At 36.3% G+C, this 21447-nt stretch overlaps 1 protein-coding gene across 1 annotated transcript in view; it reads left to right on the forward strand.

The window, feature by feature from the left end:
* Positions 1-21447, forward strand: part of LOC106474875 (dynein heavy chain 2, axonemal-like) — a 192529-nt gene that overhangs the window by 65374 nt on the left and 105708 nt on the right. The window contains exons 29-33 of the mRNA XM_022380112.1: positions 3481-3777; positions 10759-11000; positions 11938-12136; positions 19358-19582; positions 20235-20339. Coding sequence (XP_022235820.1) covers positions 3481-3777; positions 10759-11000; positions 11938-12136; positions 19358-19582; positions 20235-20339 — 1068 coding nt within the window. The remainder of the gene's footprint in view (positions 1-3480; positions 3778-10758; positions 11001-11937; positions 12137-19357; positions 19583-20234; positions 20340-21447) is intronic.

Raw genomic sequence — 21447 nt, forward strand, 5'->3', positions numbered from 1 at the left:
TTAGGTTTTTCCTTCTTTCACCTGATATTCTTGGTTTGATTATTGTAGAGGTTTCCTGCTTTTTACATCAGGGGATAAATATACCTTGTACCCTCGTTTGTCTGTTGGCATGATTTGGCTTTCCACCTCCAGGTGGACATATTTTTTCAATTCCACAGACTAACATCACTTAATTTTTCGATCCGTGGGGTTCCAGGTTGGTTCATTTGATCACTTTCAAACTGGCAATAGTGTAAGGTCTAGATTTCTTGCATGGGTAAATCCTCATGAGACATTTCATCAATTCCAGTGATCTCTTCAATTTGGTTATTTCTCTATGGGACATATTCCAATCATATCAGCCTCCTGGCTTGTCATTTTCTGGGGGTGATGGATTTCCTAGCAGATTGTCAGTCTCAATCCTCACTTTTTCCTGACCAAATGGATTCTTTGTTGTGTGGTTTTCCAATAGATTTATTCTCAGTTTGGACCTCCAAGGATAGCTTTAGCCACTCATTGATACTCAGCTGCAAGCTTTGGAGGCTCCACTACCTCATCGTCAGACTTGGATGGTAGATGCATTCAGTCCTGCTTGGATGAGTTTGCACATCTATGACTTTCCTTCACTTCATCTGTTACTCAGAGTTCTGACTATATTTCGATCGTCTACTTGCGAGATGTCGCTAGCCTAGATTGGCCAGCTTATCCATGATTTCCTCTTCTACGGTTTCTTCATGTCAGCCCACCTCTGCATCTTCCTCTTTGGCTATCTTTATTGAGGCATCCTAAACCCCACGTTCTACACCAAGACTTTTCTCATTTCATTGGAGTTTAATGTCTACATTTGCCTGAAGTGTGCTTCACAAGGAGTTTGTACCCACTTTAACAAACATGTTCACCATATTTTGTTTTGGCCTGTTTTTTTACTTGAGGTTAGCTTTGTCTTCTGTTGTTTAGGTCAGACAACTTTTTCATCTCCTTTTAGTTAACCTAAACATCTGGAGGTTTTGGACTCCCCAATGTGCTATCCAGCCTTCTTCCGAAATGTCCTTATCCATTACTTAATCAAGATATTAAGGTGGTACTAAATGCCTTGTCTCGACAACCATTTGAGCCTTTAGTCTCTTGTACTATATACCACCTCTTCCTTAATGGGTATTTGTTGTTGCTGACATGCTGATGTCATCAGATGGAGTTATTGGCATGTTTGTGGGACACTTTCTCTCTCTCTCCCTTTAGGTCCTTCTATACCCTGATAGGTCCTTTCATTTGTAAGTCTTTGGCCACCAGGGAAGGGGATAAATCCCTCTTGACAATTTTTTTGCCACTATTTCTCACTTCTACAATTGATCATACACTAATCATTTGTTTTGTCCTATCAGGCACTCCTTTCATGGTGATATTTCTCATCTCTGTATTCTTTGGGATACTTCAGTTTCCAAAGCTTTATCCCCACTTCTTTGGAGGTGGTTTTGCAAATATCCAGGTTGGATATTGTGGATTTTTACTAGGAATCTTCTGAAAGTTACATCCCATCAGCTTCAGTACATTTATATCTTTCACTGCTTATTTCTTTGATTTCCCGGGGGACATTTTATAGGCGAGAAAATGGACTTCTCCTAATTCCTTTCCCTTACATTCTTTATATGATCTGGCAATTTTTCTTCTAGGGGTTTTCCACTACTCACATGGCCGTTTTAACAACATCTGCTAGATTATATGGAGGAGGAACTAATCCTATTCATTCTTTCTTCTTCAGAATCCCTTACATTTTGCTTTCACTGGATCCCACTCTGTGGTGAGTGTTACCCAGACTGGTGTGCTTTTATCAATCCAGTTCCACACTAGCAACCCATTTGGTTACAATTCTGGTTGCAACAGGCTCTGTAGAAATGAGGTGTTCCATAAGACCATTTAGGCACATTAACAGATGGTAATACCATATTATAATGGACCACTACTCATAAACTATCATGAGTAAAGCTGAAGGGGATTCTACATGTCCCTGCCAATCATTGGATTGAATAAATCGGAGTCAGTTTGCTTTTAAAATTTTTAGGGAACTTGGTTCACCTATTGCACTGTTTCCAGAGCACTGTTCCTCAGGACCCACCAATGTGCATTACCCCCCCAGATTCTACTGGTGAAGCTAGGGAGTCCTTACCACACCCAGTTTACAGTGACTGGGGTGGTGGACAGAATTTTTTCCTTCAGAGTGTTCAAGTGTGTTCTTCCAGTCTTGGAAAAGAGGGCAAAGCTGGGAACTCTCCTACCCAGGTCCCTGGTTGTATTTCCCAGATGTCGGTCAGAGCAGCTCCGGCCTACATGGGAGCATTCTCATTATACCAGTTCAGATTTGACCCTATACTATCTGGTGTGCTTGGGCCTTCTTATGAACAGTGTCGGATCCACTATTTTCTCATAATTCCAAACATGAAGTGGTCCCATCCTAGGTCCATGGTTGAACACAGTGTTCCATGCCCTCTTCATAATTCTGGGGGTAAGTAGAATGCTCCTCTCCCACTCAATTGGAGAGTTGAGGATGAATGTTCATAATTCCAGACCAGATAAGGTCTGTTCCTTTGGTTGAGTAAGACATATATGATGCCATCATTCCGAGTCTGGGATTGGGCTTTTTGGACTTCTTCAAGTGGAACAGTAAGTTTGTCCACTTCAGTGGTGCTTTCTTTCTCATTGTAATTTCAGTGGTTTGGAATGTATCACTCTATGGCTATAGGTTGGGATCCAATCAACAGTATATCTATATATCACATTGCCGTCCAATTGCCCTAGCCACCAACGAGGAATATAGGGACCATGACCCCTTAATCCCAACCCCAAGTTGTGGAACTCAGCTATGTGGTTGAAGCTGGCCTATATTATTTACTTGTGTACTATTCCACCTTTGATACCAATATTAAGTTCTGGATGTAGTGTGGTTTCCCCACTTAGGTACCACTCTTATCTTGGTACACCCCCTCTTCTATACAGAGGCTTTCTGTATGGGGTCTCACTGGTCCCTCCACCTTCTCAATGTGGGATTCTAGCTAAAGTGTCAATAGAGGGTAAGTATGTTTTGGAAGTTAACCTTTTCCTAAAATTTAAATATATTTTCAATAATACTTACCTTCACTGACATTCTCCTACCCTTTCTCCCCAATAAAAGCTGGTGGTAGTGACTGGGATGGTGTAAATCTTGAAAAAGTGATTACATTATCTGAGTGAGGTGCTTATATACAGTGTCAGAATAGAGGGCAAATTGAAGTGGGTGGATAGATTTGTAAATTAGGTATTGCAAAGGGCATTTAAGTGGGATATAAAAGACTGGAGCATGTGAGACCAATACTTAGATAGGCAAAGTGTCAGCAGGGGTAAGTATTATTGGAAATATGTTTTCATTTTAGAAAATTGTTAACTTTAGTAATGCAGAAAATTAACAAAAGATTGAAAACAATCATTTGGTGAAAATAACATGATAACTTTTTGTACAAATTTATACAGGTATCAATGCTATTTGAGGTAGAAGATCTGGCTGCTGCATCTCCAGCTACTGTATCTCGATGTGGAATGGTTTATTTAGACTATGCTAGACTAGGTTGGCAGACTTATGTTGAGTCTTGGCTACAACTAAAAGATCCCAGCATGGCCAATGAATTACGACACCTGTTTAATAAGTATGTCCCCCTGTTTACAGAATTCAAGAGAAGAAATTGTGTTGAATTGGTTCTAGTCACAGAAATATGTGGAATAATGTCTCTCTGTAAACTTCTTGATTGTCTTCTGTTGAAAAATAAGACTGTAAGTATTCCTATCTTAAGTATTAAACTGGTAATTATTCTTAAGATATTTCTGATAAGTTTTGGTCATCATGTTCAAATTCTTGGATGAAATCTAAAAAAATGTACCTGTGGTGTTCACAAAAATTCGTGAAAATGTAAATCTTTTGAATTAAGATCATTTTTTGAATTATAACGTTTGTGAGAAATATTACATTTAAATGGTTAAAACAGCTGTAAAACACTCACCTGTTAACCCTTTCACAATAAGTTTGTGTATTTTACACAATCTTGTAAACATGAAGGCATACATACTGTAACTCTGAAAGTAGTTAGTGGGTATCCTTTACTGCACAAGGTTTTAATGTCTTACATTCAAAATGTTATTAAACTACTTTTTGTTTATGTTATACCAATTAGTATCGCATAAAACCTTAACGAATAATCTATATCTTAATAGAGGCAATATTTAAAAAAAAATCATGTATTTCCGATATGGTACTTCCCTCCTCTCAGAAGATTAGCTATTCTCATCCAGTGCTACCCTCTATATGTAAACTTTTTTCTTTTCTCATGCCAAAAGTCTTCTGCTACCCCCTATTGGAATCAAATGATTCCATCATGTCTCTCATGCAAATCATCGTGCATCACTTCTCCACCAACATACTCACATGACACATGTGAGTCCTTCTATATGCCTCTACTGAACTAACACTTCTGATTTGGCAGCGCTTGTGCTTGGACATGCTCCTTTGTTTGTTTCCAGTTTCACATTCAACTTTAGTATACTTGTGAAATGGTTTTCAAATAAATTACTTCCAAGTTTATTAAGACTGTTTCTTCACTTTAATTTAATCCCAGTTTATTGCAGTCACATTATTATTAATAATTTCAATTTTAGTTAACTCTTCTTTATATGAGTTCCAAAGCTGCAACTAGTGCTATGTCACCGGTCTCCCCTGTTTTAAGCAACCCAGCAGGAGATTTATCAGCACTTATTCGTGGGGAGATTGAACATTACATGGGACAACCTGTATCTTTGAATCTTGCCCCACTTCCATGTGAACATGTTGAGCCTGTTCAGGCTAACGAGATCTATGATTCCCTATTTCCCCCCTCCTGATTTTGCAGTGCCTTCCCATGCCCCTCCCGAGAAGTCAGTTAGGCCTACTATGTTTTTTTGGATTTTGTTTCTCAGGTATGTGATGTTTTATCCTTTACCCCTATTTACTATGCACCATGTCCTTCCTTACTACATAACCAATCTTCATATCTCTATTTGATTTTTCCCCCTCCCCAGATATTCAGGTATATGCTGACCAATTTACCCCACAATTAAGTGAGTGGATTAGCATACTTTGCCTCCCACAGGCTTTCGATCAGTTTGCTCTTGCTTATCATCATACAGACTGTCCTTTTTTCTATACCAACATTTGTTAGGTTCTATTTTACCTGTTTGGTGGGGTGGTCCTCAAATCTCCTCTAACCTATGCCCAATTTTCCCACCTTCGTCTTATCCTCACAACTTTTATGGTATTTCTCTATCATCCATCTCTTCTCTGAGGCTCTCCACCAAAATCTTGAGGGGTTTTCTGGGGACATCCCCTCCCTTCTTTCCTCCTCGTTGGCTCATTTGTCGTCTTTGGTTCTGGTTTTGCATACATGGTTTCTCTGTCGTTGGGACCTTCTCTGTCATTATGCAACCATCATTCATGTCCATTTACCAGTATCTTATCTTTAGAATTTATGTATGGACCCATTTTTGCAGCATTACATATTGAAGATGATCCCTGATTCCTTGGAGTCATGAGTTGCATCACTACAACAACAGTTTACCCTTTACACTCTTGTTACTGGCTTGTCTCAGTTGGAGCCCAGTATGGCACTTTTTACAACTTCTCGTCCTTCTCCTTCCCAACCCTTACCTGTCTCTCCTGCTTGGGTTACCTCATCTCGCCGTTTTCTTTGACAACGCACTTCACGTCGCCAACAGTATCAGTGACTACCCAGCGGGAGCTTGACTTACCGATTTTTTTCATCACTGGCATCCTTTTGTCTAGGATCATTGGGTTCTTCAAGTTTCATCGGAAGGATTTGTGATCTCATTCTTTCCCCACTTCCTGTTTCTTCTATACCCATTTCCTTCTTTTTGCATTAGGATCCGTTGACCAGCAAGCATCTATTGGAAGTGGATCAGGACCTACCATCTCAGCAGGCCATCAAAAACCTGTTTTACACACTTCACCAGGTTTTTATTCTAGACTCTTCATTGTTCCCAAGAAAACCGTAGATGGAGGAGGTGCTGGAATGTAGACAACTTCCCATAACTTTTTTGCTCATTACCTACATCATCTGGCTTTGTCCTTTTCTGGTGGATATTCTCTACCTCCTGTGGCAATTCAACACGCATCGGTATGATTCTCACTTAGGTAAGTGTTTTCTTTCAAGGGCCTCCTTTTTCTTCGATATCTTTTTGGATCCCACTCAGTGGTCAGTATTGCCTAGTCAGATATGTTTTCCTATAAACTTATACCAAATACCTTTATGGTTATAGTGCACACTGTTGAGATATAATGTCCAGGAAGATCACTAGCGGCTTAACTAGTTGTGTATATATATATTTCTCTATATGTTGAATTCTGATACGTAGTTGGTGGACCGTCACTCATGAACTGACATGAGTAAAGCAGAAGGGGATTGCTGCCCATCTCTGCTGCTTCTTCGATTGAATAAATCAGGAGTGGTCTGCTCTTCAAAATTGGATTTTACAGTCACCCATTATAATTTTCTTGGTGTGATGTTCCTCTGGACTCTCCAATGCCCCTTACCCCTCCTTTCCTTGAGTTTGGGAGTCCTTCCTAGTTCCTAGCCATTGGGGTGATGGATCATGCAGGCTTTCTCATGAGTGTAGGACACACATCTTAACATTACATGTCACATCACTATGTTGAGAAGAGGGCGAAGCTGGGAATCCTCTTTTCTTTTCCTTCTACACACTGATGATTTAATTCCAGGTGTCCTGATGTTGATGGGAGCTGTACCAACCAATGCTGGATCCTCCTAATAATACCAGCTTCTAATAGATAGCACCCTGTTCATAGGGTAGAGACTGGTAGATGATCCCTTCTCTCTAATTCTGATTGTAGGATGTTTCATTTCCCTGCTCCTATGGTTGAGCTTGGGTGACTTCTTCCATCTTGTAATACCAATTGCTAGACATGTAACGCCATGTTCCTGTGGTTGAACATAATGGTTCCTCCTCATAATGCCAGGGACATGATGTTTCTTCCCTGTTCTTATGGTTGAGTTGAGGCTTAGACACAGCTCTGTTAGTCTGGGTTTAGTTTGTTTTACTTCCTGTCTCTTTCAGTTAATTTGGAAGTTTGTCCAGCAGATGCCATTTGCTTATTTTGTCATCATAATTCCAGTTGATTGTAGTATAATGCTCTGTTTGCTGACAGGAGGGGTTGGTGTATATGTTACTAATGGTCTGCTTGCCCTAGCCACCATACACTGTATATACTGGTTTTGATCTTGCGTGAGGTTTTCCTCCTCATAATACTGAGGATGGGACACAGAACCTCATCTGTACAGTTGGGGTTGAGTAGATACCTAGCAATGTCTCATTGAATGCCTCCATCTTCATAATTACGTGGATTGGCCATTGGCTTTCCCTTTTTTCGTGTGGGTTTGGAGTACTTATCTGTGACCTTTGTTTCTTTATACTGCTTGTGATGCTTATCTTACCAGAGTTGTTTTGTTTCTGGTCAAGTTTGTATGATTGAGGATGGAGTGGGACTCATGTTGATTATTTACACCTGATACATTGTTTTCAGCGTATCGGAAGTTATAATTCACTTACACTGAAAATAAATTTCCGAAAGATACTTTTCCTGACACACTTGCCATCTTTCCTCCCCATGTCTGGTGTTCTTCTATTTCTTCTGGGCGTAATCTCGAAAGTGAGGTTCACATAAAGTGGTACAGAGGGAGCCAGCTGCTCTAGGAGAGTGTGTCATGCTCCTGTCGTTGGAGGGTAGTCATATACTCTATGAATGCTAAATAAGCAGCTTGAACTTATGGAGTATAAAGGCTAATGCGTCGAGTGAAAATAATTTATTTTCAATGCGTTAGAAGGCAGTGGAAGATCAAAAAAAGCTATTGTGTGAAAGGAGGTAAGTATCTTTTTTTAATTTTTTTAAGTGTAAGAAAATTATAACTTTTCTGACTTTCTAGCTATGTGATAAAAGCCTTTAAAGATTCAGCTAAACTTATTAATGTGATTCCCATGACAAAAACTTTGAAACGGAATGATGAAATAGACAATGCCCTGTATAGAAAAAAAATAATATAATGCATCATTTGATGGATTAAAACTTAGGCTTTCTATTGGTTATAAATTATATAGTGTAAAGCTTCAGAGAGAACTATTGGCAATTTGTGAAACAGAGTATGTGAAAAGTGGGCATGGCAAGTGGATATGATTTTCTAGTTAATAACTCTGTAAACAAATGCAATTGAAGGCTATAAAAGTTATGCTTTCCCTGAGTAATATTTATATTAAAATAAGAAATTTACGTTAAATTCCATACTTTTCAGACAGGTAGTAAATAAATTAGAGAATTCTCATACTAGGGGAGATTAATGATTTTTTAAAATATTGCTTTATAAAATTAAAACTAAAAATTATATAATAATAAAATATATTATGTTTTGATGCCAATTTTATTTGTATACATTGATAATACAATAACTTAAGTTTCAATTGTAACTGTAAAAGGTTGTGACATGCACACTTTGATCTACCCACTGTGAAATGGTTAAATTGATACAGTTTATTAACAATGTTTTGGTGTCAAGTTTATTTGATTACAACTCTACATTGATAATAAAGTAGTTCAATTAAATTTTAGTTGTAACTCTGTAAAAGGCTGTGACATATGCTCTTTGACCTAACCAATGTGAAAGGTTTAAATTGATACAGTTTCCATTTAGACTCATGAAGCTAGTTTTAGTTTGTTCCAAGCTTAAGATCCTTAAGCTGAAAAAATGTATGTATCTTTCAAAATATAATAGTCAAAACTGGTCCAAAACTATAGTAATCTATAATAATCATTAAGTACTCATTAAGAATGAATTTCTTAGTCAACTGAACCAATTGTGTAATTTTTGGTAATAAAGTATGGTCCATGCAAGATATGTGATCTATAGTGCTTGGTCCGAGAAGTCTTTTATTTGTGGTTGTTTCTGTGGATATAATAATCATATTATTTTTTATCTTCCCAAAGTTTACCACTATCACTTTTCTAGGCATGACTGTCTTCATCTTCTGACAGTTCTGTGAACATAATTGGTCTTTAGTTATATGTGCTTCTCTATGGTCATTAGCATTAGTATTAGCACCAATAGAAATTCTTTTTTGGCCTGTATTACAGGGTTGCTTTCTCTGCAACTGGTATCTCATCATGATTGCATTCACATCTGCTGCATTAGTAGCATGTTGAGCATTTTGTTACCTTACACTTGCAAATAAGCTTTGAAACTGCACCCGATATCTGTGATCCAAGATATGTGCAACTCTGACAGAAGATCAGCTGGCTGTCTTGATGATTACTAGTTTTGTAATGGTTATTTATATATTTTATTGCAATAACACCATGACCTCAGGCAACGTTTAGTAAAATATGTCTCCATCTACCAAAAAAAAGAAAATCATTGGATCTCCAGTTCTTTTAAGTTTTGAGGTTGATAAACCATTGGATACTTCATGCAACAGTTCATATTTCATAAAACTTTCAAGAGAGTTGAAGAAGTACCAGATATATGCCTCTCAGAGGCAAAATACTGTATGTGGTCTGGTTAACTTAGAGATTTTTTATTAAAAAGAGACTGAAAAAATTTGATTTCTTTGCTTTTATCTTTAAAATGACACTTAAGCTTCACAAAAGTTTTTCCTATAAATGGTGAAACATGCTTAATAAAAACAATGAACTATAAGATATTTTATAAAGTTAACATAATCTCTTATTAATTTGTTTTAGTTGCAATGTCATAGGTGAAGCTGAGCTTAATGTTAAAGTTGAAGATTTATTTCTTAGTATTCATTGCAAACAGAATCTGTTAGTATTCATTTTCACAGTTATGGCTTGGAGTCTAAACATCTCTTATGTTACTAATGTACAAAATTTAGAAATGTTGTATCTCAAGGACTTCTGGCAAAGTAGGGAAGTCTGGACTCCCAAAAATGGGAGGTTTGCAGTTCTTGTATGTGGGTGTGTTTCCTGAAGGGTGCAACAATTGGGCTATGAAGAATGAGACTGACAAAATTTCACACAAAATGCAGTTGTGTACACCATCATCCACAATGCAAACACACAACTGCTATCTATTGACTCTGATTTCCTGTAATCTTAGGGTACCTGCTGTAAGATTGGATCAGATTTTTGCAACTGCAGATAAATGCACTATCAATATACAGACAGTTAGAATTAAACTTCACAACACTGGTCTTTATGTGATATGCTCATTAATACATATAGGAGTGGGAGTTTTTTTCAAGGCTTGTAGCACGTTCAAAACTTTTCAGCAGTGGCATTAGATAATAGCTTCTTGAAGCATTGGTGTCAGGCTGACTTTGCTGTTCATGATGACCACATTCCATATCAAAGTGAAATATCACCAAATACCAAAATCTACAGTTACCTAATGCTATAACAAGTGTGTGATTACAATTCTAGGCTGAATGATCAATTATTTGTATTTTAGATCACATGATAAATCATCAGATGAACAATATGCATATAAATGAACTGAAGATGGATAGTTGGCATAATAGGTGGCCAGTTATAGTTAAATATGACAAATTCCAGTTATTTTTTAACTTATTTGTACAGTGTCGATAAGTGATACAGTTTGAAATATTTGAATTTTAAACATTCTAGTAATGAATCAAAAAATGGACTTACTTTCAATTGGATGAACCCATTTTATTTTTCATACACAGTTTCAGTCTTCCAGTAACCAATTCAGTGCAACATTAAAGCTGCTCTTCTTGTTTTGTTTACTGTGGACTGTGTGTGGGACAGTAGATGAGGAAGGGCGTAAAAAAATAGATTCCTGTATGCGTGAAGTAGAAGGATCATTTCCTAACCAGGACACTGTATATGAGTACTATGTAGATATTCAACACTCTACCTGGGTACTGTGGCAAGACAGACTAAAGGATCAGTGGAAATATAACCCCAAGTATTGTTTAACTTGCAGCTTTGTTTTTATGTTTAGTTTCAGAACAAATAAACTTTTATCTATAGTATAATGTTTTATACTAAAAGCTGGCAAGGTAGTGAAACAGTAGAAATAATGAGTCTAATATTTATAGTAAAAATATTCTTATACCTTGCATGTGTGTTTTTTTACATTCCCTTTAAAGTAGTCCATTATGGGTTTCAAATCAGTTATATGTAAACTATCAATTCAGATCTGATTTGAAATGCTTAATGGACTAATTAAGAAGAATTTAGTGAAAGACATATGTATTTGAGAATGATTTTTATCACAAACGTTTAACCTTTATCTCGTTTCAAGTTAGAAACTTATCCTTATTTAAAATCATTAACTTTTGAATGTGGATCAACCTAAATTTTGTACTATCTTACATCTGTGGTCCTCATTGTAAACTTCACTAAATATACTGATACAGTGTACATCAAGACATTTGTTTACTCATTTTTTACATTTTTACTGTATGTGAATATGGTTTGGTAATTTTAAAGATTTTCAAAGACCTTTAAAAAATATAGCATGATAAACATGTATAAACATGTGGCTCACACTTTACACACAAACAGAGAAATTTAAATTAACTGAAAAGCTAGTTTTAACTTAATATTGCATATAACCTTGAAGGGCATTCAGATATTTATAGTAGTTAGCCATTATTTTTAAGCTCTTTTATATTAGTTTTAATAAGAAGTTACTGTTATTCAAACTTAAAAATAACTGTTAGTAATACATTTTATTCTTCTTGAAAATGGCACAATATCACATTTGTTTCTTTGCCAAATATTTAGTTATATATTTAATTTATAACCATAAGCTCTTTTAACATGATTTTCCAACTCTTATCTATTTCTTAACTCATGTCCTGTTGAAAAACACTTACCTAACTTTTTCTTTATTATAGTGTGCCTTTCTACAAAATGGTAGTGCCAACAGTTGACACTGTGAGATACCAGTTTTTAATTCGTAATCTAATCCATAATGGACATCCTGTATTGATTGTTGGACCAGTTGGGACTGGAAAAAGTTTGGTAGCTGGCTGCGTACTAAGTGAACTTGATAACTCTTCTTTCAGTGTATTAAATATAAACATGTCTGCTCAGGTATGTGAATGTACTTTTTAAAGATTTAACATATCAGTTAAGGATGATTAATTGTAGTTCACATAAATAGCCTTTAATTTAGCCTTGCTGTGTAATACTCTATAATTGTACACTTAGTTTACTCAAAAGATAGACATAGTTACATACACAATATATTTTAACCATGTTAACTGAGACTAAAGAAAATACCTAGAGTGTATGGTATTTTTTGCTTAGAGGAATGATAGTATATGGGTAAACCACCCCCCACAGAACAAGAAGATTTAAGATTTAGTTGGATGTAAAGCTAGTGTGAAACAAACATTCCATGCACAATACGTGGTATTTTTTTTATGCAAGTCATTCACTTGTTTTATAGTGTATTTTATGTAATGTGATTTTATTAATGTTTAAAACACAAATATGCGTAAAACACAGATTTTGGTTAGAATAATGCTTGCTTTAATTGCTCTGTGCTAGCTTAGCTAGTTTGGTCATCGTATGATACCTCCATCTATAGGTATACGCACCCTACACTACCAATGCAAAATAAGTACTTTAACACACTAGAAGTTTTGAAAAGAATAAAAAAAAAGTAAATAAATATTGTTAATATGTACTTCTTTATAGCAGAAATAACAGTTACAATGTAAGGACAAGTAAATTGATAAAGGTACATTTGATGTTTTCAATGAAGAAATATATAATATTTAGATCTAAAGAAGTACTACAGGCAACATGTTTATTTCAAAATACATCTCAGTTGCTTATCTTTTTTTGTGTTGTTTTTCACATACAAAAATATTTACCAATATATGGTAAAATTATAATCATTTCATATATTAATGGTTTGTGTCCAAGTAGTCATAAATTATTCTTTCAGTCAAATACATATGAAAACCTTTTTTGCATAAGAATCTCTTGATGTTTTCAAACTCTTTATTCAAAAATTCATAAGTAATTGAGATTTTATGTGTAGAATGAATTAAAATGTTAACAGTTTCCTTGCACACAATTTTATATAGCTTGTAAAAGTAAAATTATAGCAAGTAAAGTTTTTATTTTAAACTTCACAGTCAATGTTACCATCACTATTATGAAATAATGAATCAAAAATTATATTTGATGGTTCTGGTGATGTCGAATACTGAATTTATTCTGTTATTTAAATACATCAAAAATTGATAAATGTAATTTGAATCCTTGAAAGTAGTAACAATGTCACCTACATAGTTCTGATAATGTAGCAGTTTAAAATCATCCAACCATTGCTTTTTATGAAAACAATGAGAAAGAGTAGCAAGAAAAGGAAATAATTTGTAATCCATAGCTATGCTGTTGTGGAAGACATAATCTCTTTCTGTTCTTCTTTCTTCCCTGTCTATGTTTTCTCTGTCAACTCACTGACTGTATAACACACTGATGAATCTCATGTAAAGTCAGAATTAAGTGTTTCCCATGGTATGCCACCTATTATTGTGATATAGTGGCTCTCATGAAATATTATACAATTCCATTTGACAGTTCAGATAGTAACAATTCAAACTCTTTCAGCTATCAATTTCATAGCCATGCCAACTGCAAATCAGTCAACTGTATTAACTGTTGGTACAGGCAGTTTCAGCCTAACTAGGACAGTATTTGAATTGCTTGATAAAGTAGTCCAAGGCTTTCTTAGTATTTCAGTGGAAACTTTGCAAAGTACCTCCACCTTTTTGAACCATGTAAGAACATATCCAGAAGAGCTTGTGACTTGTGGTAACAGTTTAGTTATTGACAATGCCTCTTCCTAACAGCCTCAGCTGTGTAACATATGCCAATGTGTTTTATGTTTGCTGCACATTTAGTATTTGTATTTTTTCTTTGTTTGTCACAAGGTGGTAAGACTAATCAGATAACCAGTGTTTACATATCATCTGCATTTTTCTACACTCACACTTGTATCTTTCAGCTTGACTGGAGTTGTTTTGGGTTTGCCACTAGTACATGTAGTGCTGAGAATGACAGTAGATCAAACAGTGCATTTTATGTTTTAAAACATTCCCATTGTTGTTCTTATGTTTTTAAGTACCCTTTTTCTATAACTTTGGTATAAATGTTACTAAATATTATTCTGATAAAATACCTACTTCTTCTTACATAATAGCTTTTCTCATTCAGTGCTGCCCTCTACATGTACAATTTTCACTTGCTACTAGCCTTGATACTCCTACTTACTCACACGTGTTTTACACATGGTACAGCTGTGCTATAGCATACAAATAAGCATACAATCCTCCACCAATAGGAGTGCAACACTCTTTCCTGGCAAAGCTAACTCCCTCTATACTGTAGAGCCAAACCTTCACTTCTCGATTTGGCATACTTGGTTGCAAACATCTCTCATTTTTGCTCATGTTTGCCTGGATTTTTTTTCCCTACACTTTCTTGATAATTTGTAGATTGATTTGAAATGTCCCACTCTAATTTCTGAATTATGAATTCACACTTTCATTACAACAACTTCTGTTGTTACTGTTGCCACTGAACACAATTTCCTCCTTCCCTCCTGCAAGTCACCTCTTCCTTGGATTGTCTTGTTTTCTCACTCTTTCCAGATATCAGGGTTCATGTTGATTAGTTTAAAGCACAATTATGATCTGGGGTCAGCATCCTTGTCCCCCTCGATCCTTGTATTCCTATGCATTGGTATATCATCAGTAGGACTTCCCTTTTCTAGACTTGCAGAACTTCGAGTCTTTGATTCCACTGGAGGATCTGGCCCTCATATTATGTTGAATTTTACCAGGTCCTATTTTTTCATGTTCAATTGGGCCTCACAACCCTCCTGCATTATCTCTTCCTCAATCTGAGGTTATCCATCATACTCATGAAGGGTTTTCAGTGGATACTTGTTCCCTCCTGTTTTCCATGGATGACTATCTTTTTTGTTCTGATACTGTTTGGGCATGTTTGGCTGGGTTTGTTCACCTATGGAGCACTATTACCATCGATCCTTGGGTGCTTCAGGTGTTCTCTGAAGGACTCTGCTTTCAGTTTTTGAACCCAACATTCCATTCCCTTCCCTCTTCCTTGGGATCCTATTTCTTGCCAGCAACTATTCGAAGTGGTTCAGGATCATTTTGACAAGGATGCTATCATACCTGTCACTCACTCTTCTCCAGAGTTTTTTCCCAGTTGTTCATACTTCTCAGTTAGTCCAGGGTCTGGCATTCTGTCATTGATCTCTCCAGTCTCAACCAATTTTTCGACCTTTCTTGTTTTCACCATGGAGTCTTTCCTCACTCTTCGGTGGGTTTTTACTCCAGGTCTTTGGATGCCACTGTTAGACATCACAGATGCTTGCCTTCCTATCTCTATTTCCTCAGCTTCCAGCTATTGTCTTTGTTTTGTCCAGTATATTAAATCCACAGTGTACCTTCTAGTCTAACTTCTGCACCCAACATATTTTGTTGAGTGGTCAGGGCCTTTGCCCACCTTGTTTATCAGGGTCTACACTCATACTCATTGTAAGTTGGTTGGTCAAGTTGGAGAAGTCTTTTTCCCATTCCAACCCAATACCTCCTCCCTTTAGGAGTGTTATTCTACTCCTATCTTAGTCTGGCCCAGCCTTCTACTTGCTAGTTGAAATTAATGGAGCTCTTGGTTCTCAAAGCTCAATCCTCCTCTTCTCTCACTGCTCACAAGGTTCTATCTCTTTTGGAAAGTTTGGCTTCCTTCGAAATCCTAATTCCCTTCAGTTGTGCTCACATGCAAGTTCTTCAGTTCATGTTGCATGATCAACGGAATCTTGCTCATGATCCCCTAGACTTTGTTATCCTTCTCCCTCCCTCACTATATGATTATCTAGCTTGGTGGCTCAACTGGAACAACAACACCTCATGTTTCAGGATTGTTTACCTGTCTGTTCAACTATAGTTTGTCTATGTCTACCATTGCTGGCTGTTGGACAGCCTTATCCACTTCCCTTTGTTTTACCCTTTTCTGTAGAGTTTTCCCTCCCTCTTGTCTAGTTCCTTTCATCTCCTTTGTTCATCTCGTCTCACACCCCTTCCAGATTGAGACCTTAATGTGGTTCTCCATGCCTATATCTAACCTTTTTGGCTACCAGTCCCTTATACCACTTGTCCTTGAAAACCTATCTTTTCCTTCTTTTTGCCTGTAATCATCATTGGTCAGATATCTTTGTCCTCAACATTTCATGTATCCATTACCACTGTGCCTATGTTCTTCTGTAACCGGTTAGTAGTTGTTTTTTTTTGTGTTTTTCAAAGCTGTATACAACTTGTGAAGGGAACATCACATTCTCACCTATTTCTCTCCATTCTAGATCATCTTCTCTGTCTTGGTCGTGATCTCCAGTGTTATGTTGTCTGTACAGCTAGCTTTCTTCTTTGGTTCCCATTCTTGTCTGTTTCTCCATTGGAACTCTTCTTCTACTTGAGAAATTTCCCCTGTGAACCTTCCAGTTTGGAATTGTCAACTTATTTGGTTGGCATATTCTTCCTTGTCTCCTGATTCCTATCGTTATATTTTCCAAGTATTCTCCCATCAGATCTGTCATTTCACCTTCTCTTTGGCTGTACACTTTCATCATCCATTGAGAGTGTTCATCCAGACTAGCATGTGGACCATACCACGAACCTTTATCATTCATTATCTGCTCCTCCTCCTTTAAATACCGATTACCACCAGTTGCCATTCTACACAACTCAGTGAGTGTGTGAGTATTTTTTCTATTTCTTTATTTCCACTACAATGACCCATTTTACATATTGAATTTCACTCTTTTCACTAATCCATAAATTGGTCTATAACACTCACTGTTGAGATAGAATGTTTTGCAAGACTGCTAGAGATTTCCTCATGGTGTTTCACTTTGTAAATAAGGTGTGTCCCAGAATGTACCAACTGCTGGACTATCATGATTAAAGCAGTTATGGGATAGCTGCCCAACCTTCTAATCCTGGTTGAATAGATTGGGACCAGCCTGGTTTTCAAAATAGAGTTTTGTGGCTACCTCTTGCAGTTTCTCGTGTGTTGCATTTCTCTAGACTCCCCATATTCATGTGGAGTACTGGAGTCCTTGCCACTTACCAGCTCCTAGTTGCTGGGGTGATGGACCATGAAGGCAACCTCCTGAGTGTGTCCAATTCCACTCAGTTGAGAGTAGGATGGTAGTATTCTGTCAGTGTAGATGGTGTGTACTCTCCTCCTACCATGGACTGGATGTATAATTCCTGATGCCACCTGGTTTTGGACTAGATGAATCCACCACGTACAGTTTACCCCTCCAGATGGGATCCCTCATCCTACTGCTGCCTGGATGTTGGATCCCAGGTGGTCAGGTGTTGAATTGGAGCAGAATCAGCTACCATAAGTCCTCACACATGACTTGTAAGGACCCTCCTCCTACCATAGATTGAATTATAAGTTCCCAATGCCATCAAGTTTAGGACAGGAGTTGACTCACCACATTGCATTCTTCCTTCCTACCATCACCTCGATGCTGGGTTCATGGGTAGCCTGGTGTTAATTGTGTATTAGGTCTGCACATATATGCACTACTTGAGATTTTGGAATGGAATTTAAATTTTCTTTCCAATTCCTGGGCTTGAGATGAAACCAGTTGGGACCCTCCTCCTACTGCAATACTCGATGTTGCCTGGTTTTGGACTGGAGTTAACCCACTGGTTATGGTCTGATGCATCCTAGCCACTCTATACCATCTGGTGCATCCACCTACCTATTGGATGTGTATCTTTTTTGCCTATCTTTGTTGACATATCTTCTCTACAAGCAAAGAGTATACCTGGTACAGATCTGGTGCATTCTCCCACAGGTGTGTCTCTCTCTCCGTTAAGGTTTCCCACTCCATAGGCCCTCTTCAGATGCCTTCTGAAGGATGCTCATCTGGGTAACTTTTGCATATGTCCCTCCACCAGTTCATTGTGGGATTCTAGCTGTTATGTGAGTGGAGGTAAGGTATCGTATTGGATGTTATAATATTCCTGCACTGAAAATTTATTACTGATAAATGCTTACCTTCTCACACACTTTACACCCATCCTCCCCACTTTCGGTGCTTCTTTTCTGCCTAATCTCAAAGTGAAGATTGGGCTCTGCAGTATAGAAGGAGTCAACTGCATCAGAAGAATGTTTTGCTCTCTTATTGGTGGAGGGTTGTTGCATGTTTACTTCTAAATATGTAGGGTATCTTGGAGTATCAAGGCTAGTGGCAAGCGAAAAGTGCACATATAGAGAGGACAGCACTGAATGAGAAAAGCTGTTATGTGAGAAGAGGTATCTATCAGAAATACATTTTTAATGTAGGAAAATTATAACTTTTGAGAAAAAAATGTGGTATATTTGTTTGATAATAACAATATGAGATTAAAATATGTCAATGGACAGTCAAGATATTCCTAGACATAAACACAGCATTCTAGATTTTGCCCTCTTTGAAAACAGAAACTAATTTCTCTAAAGAAGCCAAAATTAACCACTCTCACAATGTAATTTCTCCAGAACTGACAAGTTATAAACAGAAATTTTGAAGTATTTTTGCTCTGTATTGCAGTTAGAGTAGTCTCTCACACACACACACACACACACACACACACACACACACATGCATACAACTAATCTTGGGTACAATACAAATATCCCATTATACTGTAGATAACTTTTTGACTGAATCATGTTAGAGAAAGTGACACTTTGAATCATGCTATAGATAGTAACAGGGTTGAATTAACACACAACATCAGCTGGATGTAGCATGCTCTGAATTAAAACTTTAAAAAAAAGTATATATTTTGGAAATATGAAATATATGCTATAAGAGATTGAGATAAGGTGTTAGTTGCATATGATAAATACACATGCATGTTAACCAGTAGTTGCACTGTACACATATTTGTTTTATTTGATTCTATTGTTTTTCTCTAGTCCATATAGGTTTTTTTTTGTTCTAAGACAATTCCATTCTAGTTGATATGGTTTTATAAGTGACCTGTTTCTATAAATAAAGATTTGAAATAAGTGTTACTAATAATCATTTTTGTAAAAAATATATTTGCTTTGATATTGAAATACAAATAATATATTAATTGTTACTAATATAACACAAGGCTCTCTCTCAGTTCATCAGATTTGTAGAATAAAATTTGCTAAGTCACAGTTTTCACTTCTTCAAAATATTTTCATTTACACTAATTGGTATATGTTTTGTATGATCAGACATCATCCCATAATGTTCAGGAAATAATTGAAAGCAAACTTGAGAAACGCACAAAGGAAACTTATATCCCTATTGGTGGTAAGAAATTAATGACATTCATGGACGATCTTAATCTGCCACATAAAGATGTGTTTGGATCTCAACCTCCACTTGAGCTTATTCGCATGTGGTTAGACTATAGATTTTGGTATGATAGAAGGAAGCAAACTGTAAAATATATTCAGGTAAGAATTATTACAGCTTATTGTAAAAATAGGTTCATATACTGCTTTGTTTTAGTATATCTTTTATAATATATATAAATTAAAATAACTTTTATGTTTAACAAAAAATAACTCCCTTAAAAGTTCTGGGAAGAATCTTTTTAATGTTTCAGGAATATTTTCTTAATTAAAGATTTATGAGTCTTTTATATTGTAGCCTTCTCAAAAAAAAAACAACTTCAAATGATAAAAAATATTCATAAATCGTGTATATTAAACTTTTGTGTAACGTAATATTGGTTACTCTACAATATAGCACAAAGAATATGTTTGTTAGTGCTGAAATTATTATATTTTTTTTTGCAAAATAGGAATTTAGCAAGAGCACTAAATTTTACAGTTTTGTAATAAAACTGTACACACACTAACATATATGTAAATTTTTATTCAAAAAGAACTGCAAGTTATTGGATTGTCTTACAGGGTATTAAATGTGGCCTGTGATGATGGTAGGCCAGTACTAAATTGATTGTATAGGTTAAAAGTGGGTATTTTACAAAATATTTTAATAATAAAACTTTTATATTTCTTTCTAATAATCCAATTTTCACATATTTTATACCATAAATTATTTTTGTAAATACCAATAAAACATTAATATTTTTTATTTTAGAATATGTTTCTTCTTGCTGCTATGGGTTCTCCTGGAGGTGGAAGAAACACGATTTCTCAGCGCTTGCAAAGCCACTTCAACCTCATCAGTATGTCTTTTCCACAGGTATTGAACCACTATTTGATATGCTAAAATATCATAAGATTATGGGAAATATGTGATTTATTAATAATAATAATACATTTATTAACATCTTAGGGATTTTAAACATAACTTAATTTTATAGAAGCTAGAAATGTTTATGAGAGTAGAAGAATTTGGTAGTTTGCATTGTTAAGAAGTGCCTTATTAACATTAATGGTTTAACACTTGCTCCTGTTTGATGGAGCACTTGTCTATGGAATTGGAATTACACATCCACACAAACTCTGATAAAGAAAATAAGCTAAGAGAATATTATTCCAAAATATACTTACTTCCAGCTATTACTCGATTGCCAGGGTTTCTTCTTTGCCCATCTAAGCATTAGTCTGAGTTTTTATCACATGCTCCAGTCTTTTGTTCCCCACATAATTGCTCTTGGTGATATTTGTTTCGTGATACTCTCCACCTACGTCAATGTGCCCTCTATCCTGGTACTGTATATAAGCAATTCATTCAGATAATTTTATCACTTTTTTTCAACAAAGTGTCAGTAACTGATTTCAAAGTATTCAGATTGTTTGGCGATATTTTGAACATTATTGTGTTATCTAGTTGATTTTGTAATAGTAATTTAAAATGAAGAAAAAAAATTTTTTTTTATTCTTTCTTCCTATAATGGCAAGCCTCTCCCACCTCTGACATCTGATACCGAGTGTTGCACAACTGGGAGCTGGTAGTCTTGATTGAAAATGTCAGTGGTCTTAATCATAGTGAGATGGAGGCTTATATTCAGATCTGTGGTAGTCTTCCAGGAGGCTCTGAGGAAGCATTTGAGGGCAGTCCTCAGCACTTTGGAGAGACTTTAGATTCTCGTTTTTCTGTGCCTTTTTTAGTCTATTGTACTTTCAGCCCCCTGTGGGTCAGTAGTAGATTTACAGGCCTGTAGCACTGGGGTTTGATTCCCTTGGATGGACGTGGCAGGTGGCCTGCAGTTGCTTTGCTCCAACAGAACAACTTACTTTACCACAGTCTTTAACTAACCTATGAAAAACGAAATGGAGGCCACTTTGGGATAAGCTGCCTTTGATTTGTTTTTATTCTCTTGGTTCTTTGAGCGTGTGATGTTTTG

The sequence above is a fragment of the Limulus polyphemus genome, unplaced genomic scaffold (genome assembly GCF_000517525.1).
Source record: "Limulus polyphemus unplaced genomic scaffold, Limulus_polyphemus-2.1.2 Scaffold143, whole genome shotgun sequence".
Classification (NCBI taxonomy): Eukaryota; Metazoa; Arthropoda; class Merostomata; order Xiphosura; family Limulidae; genus Limulus; species Limulus polyphemus.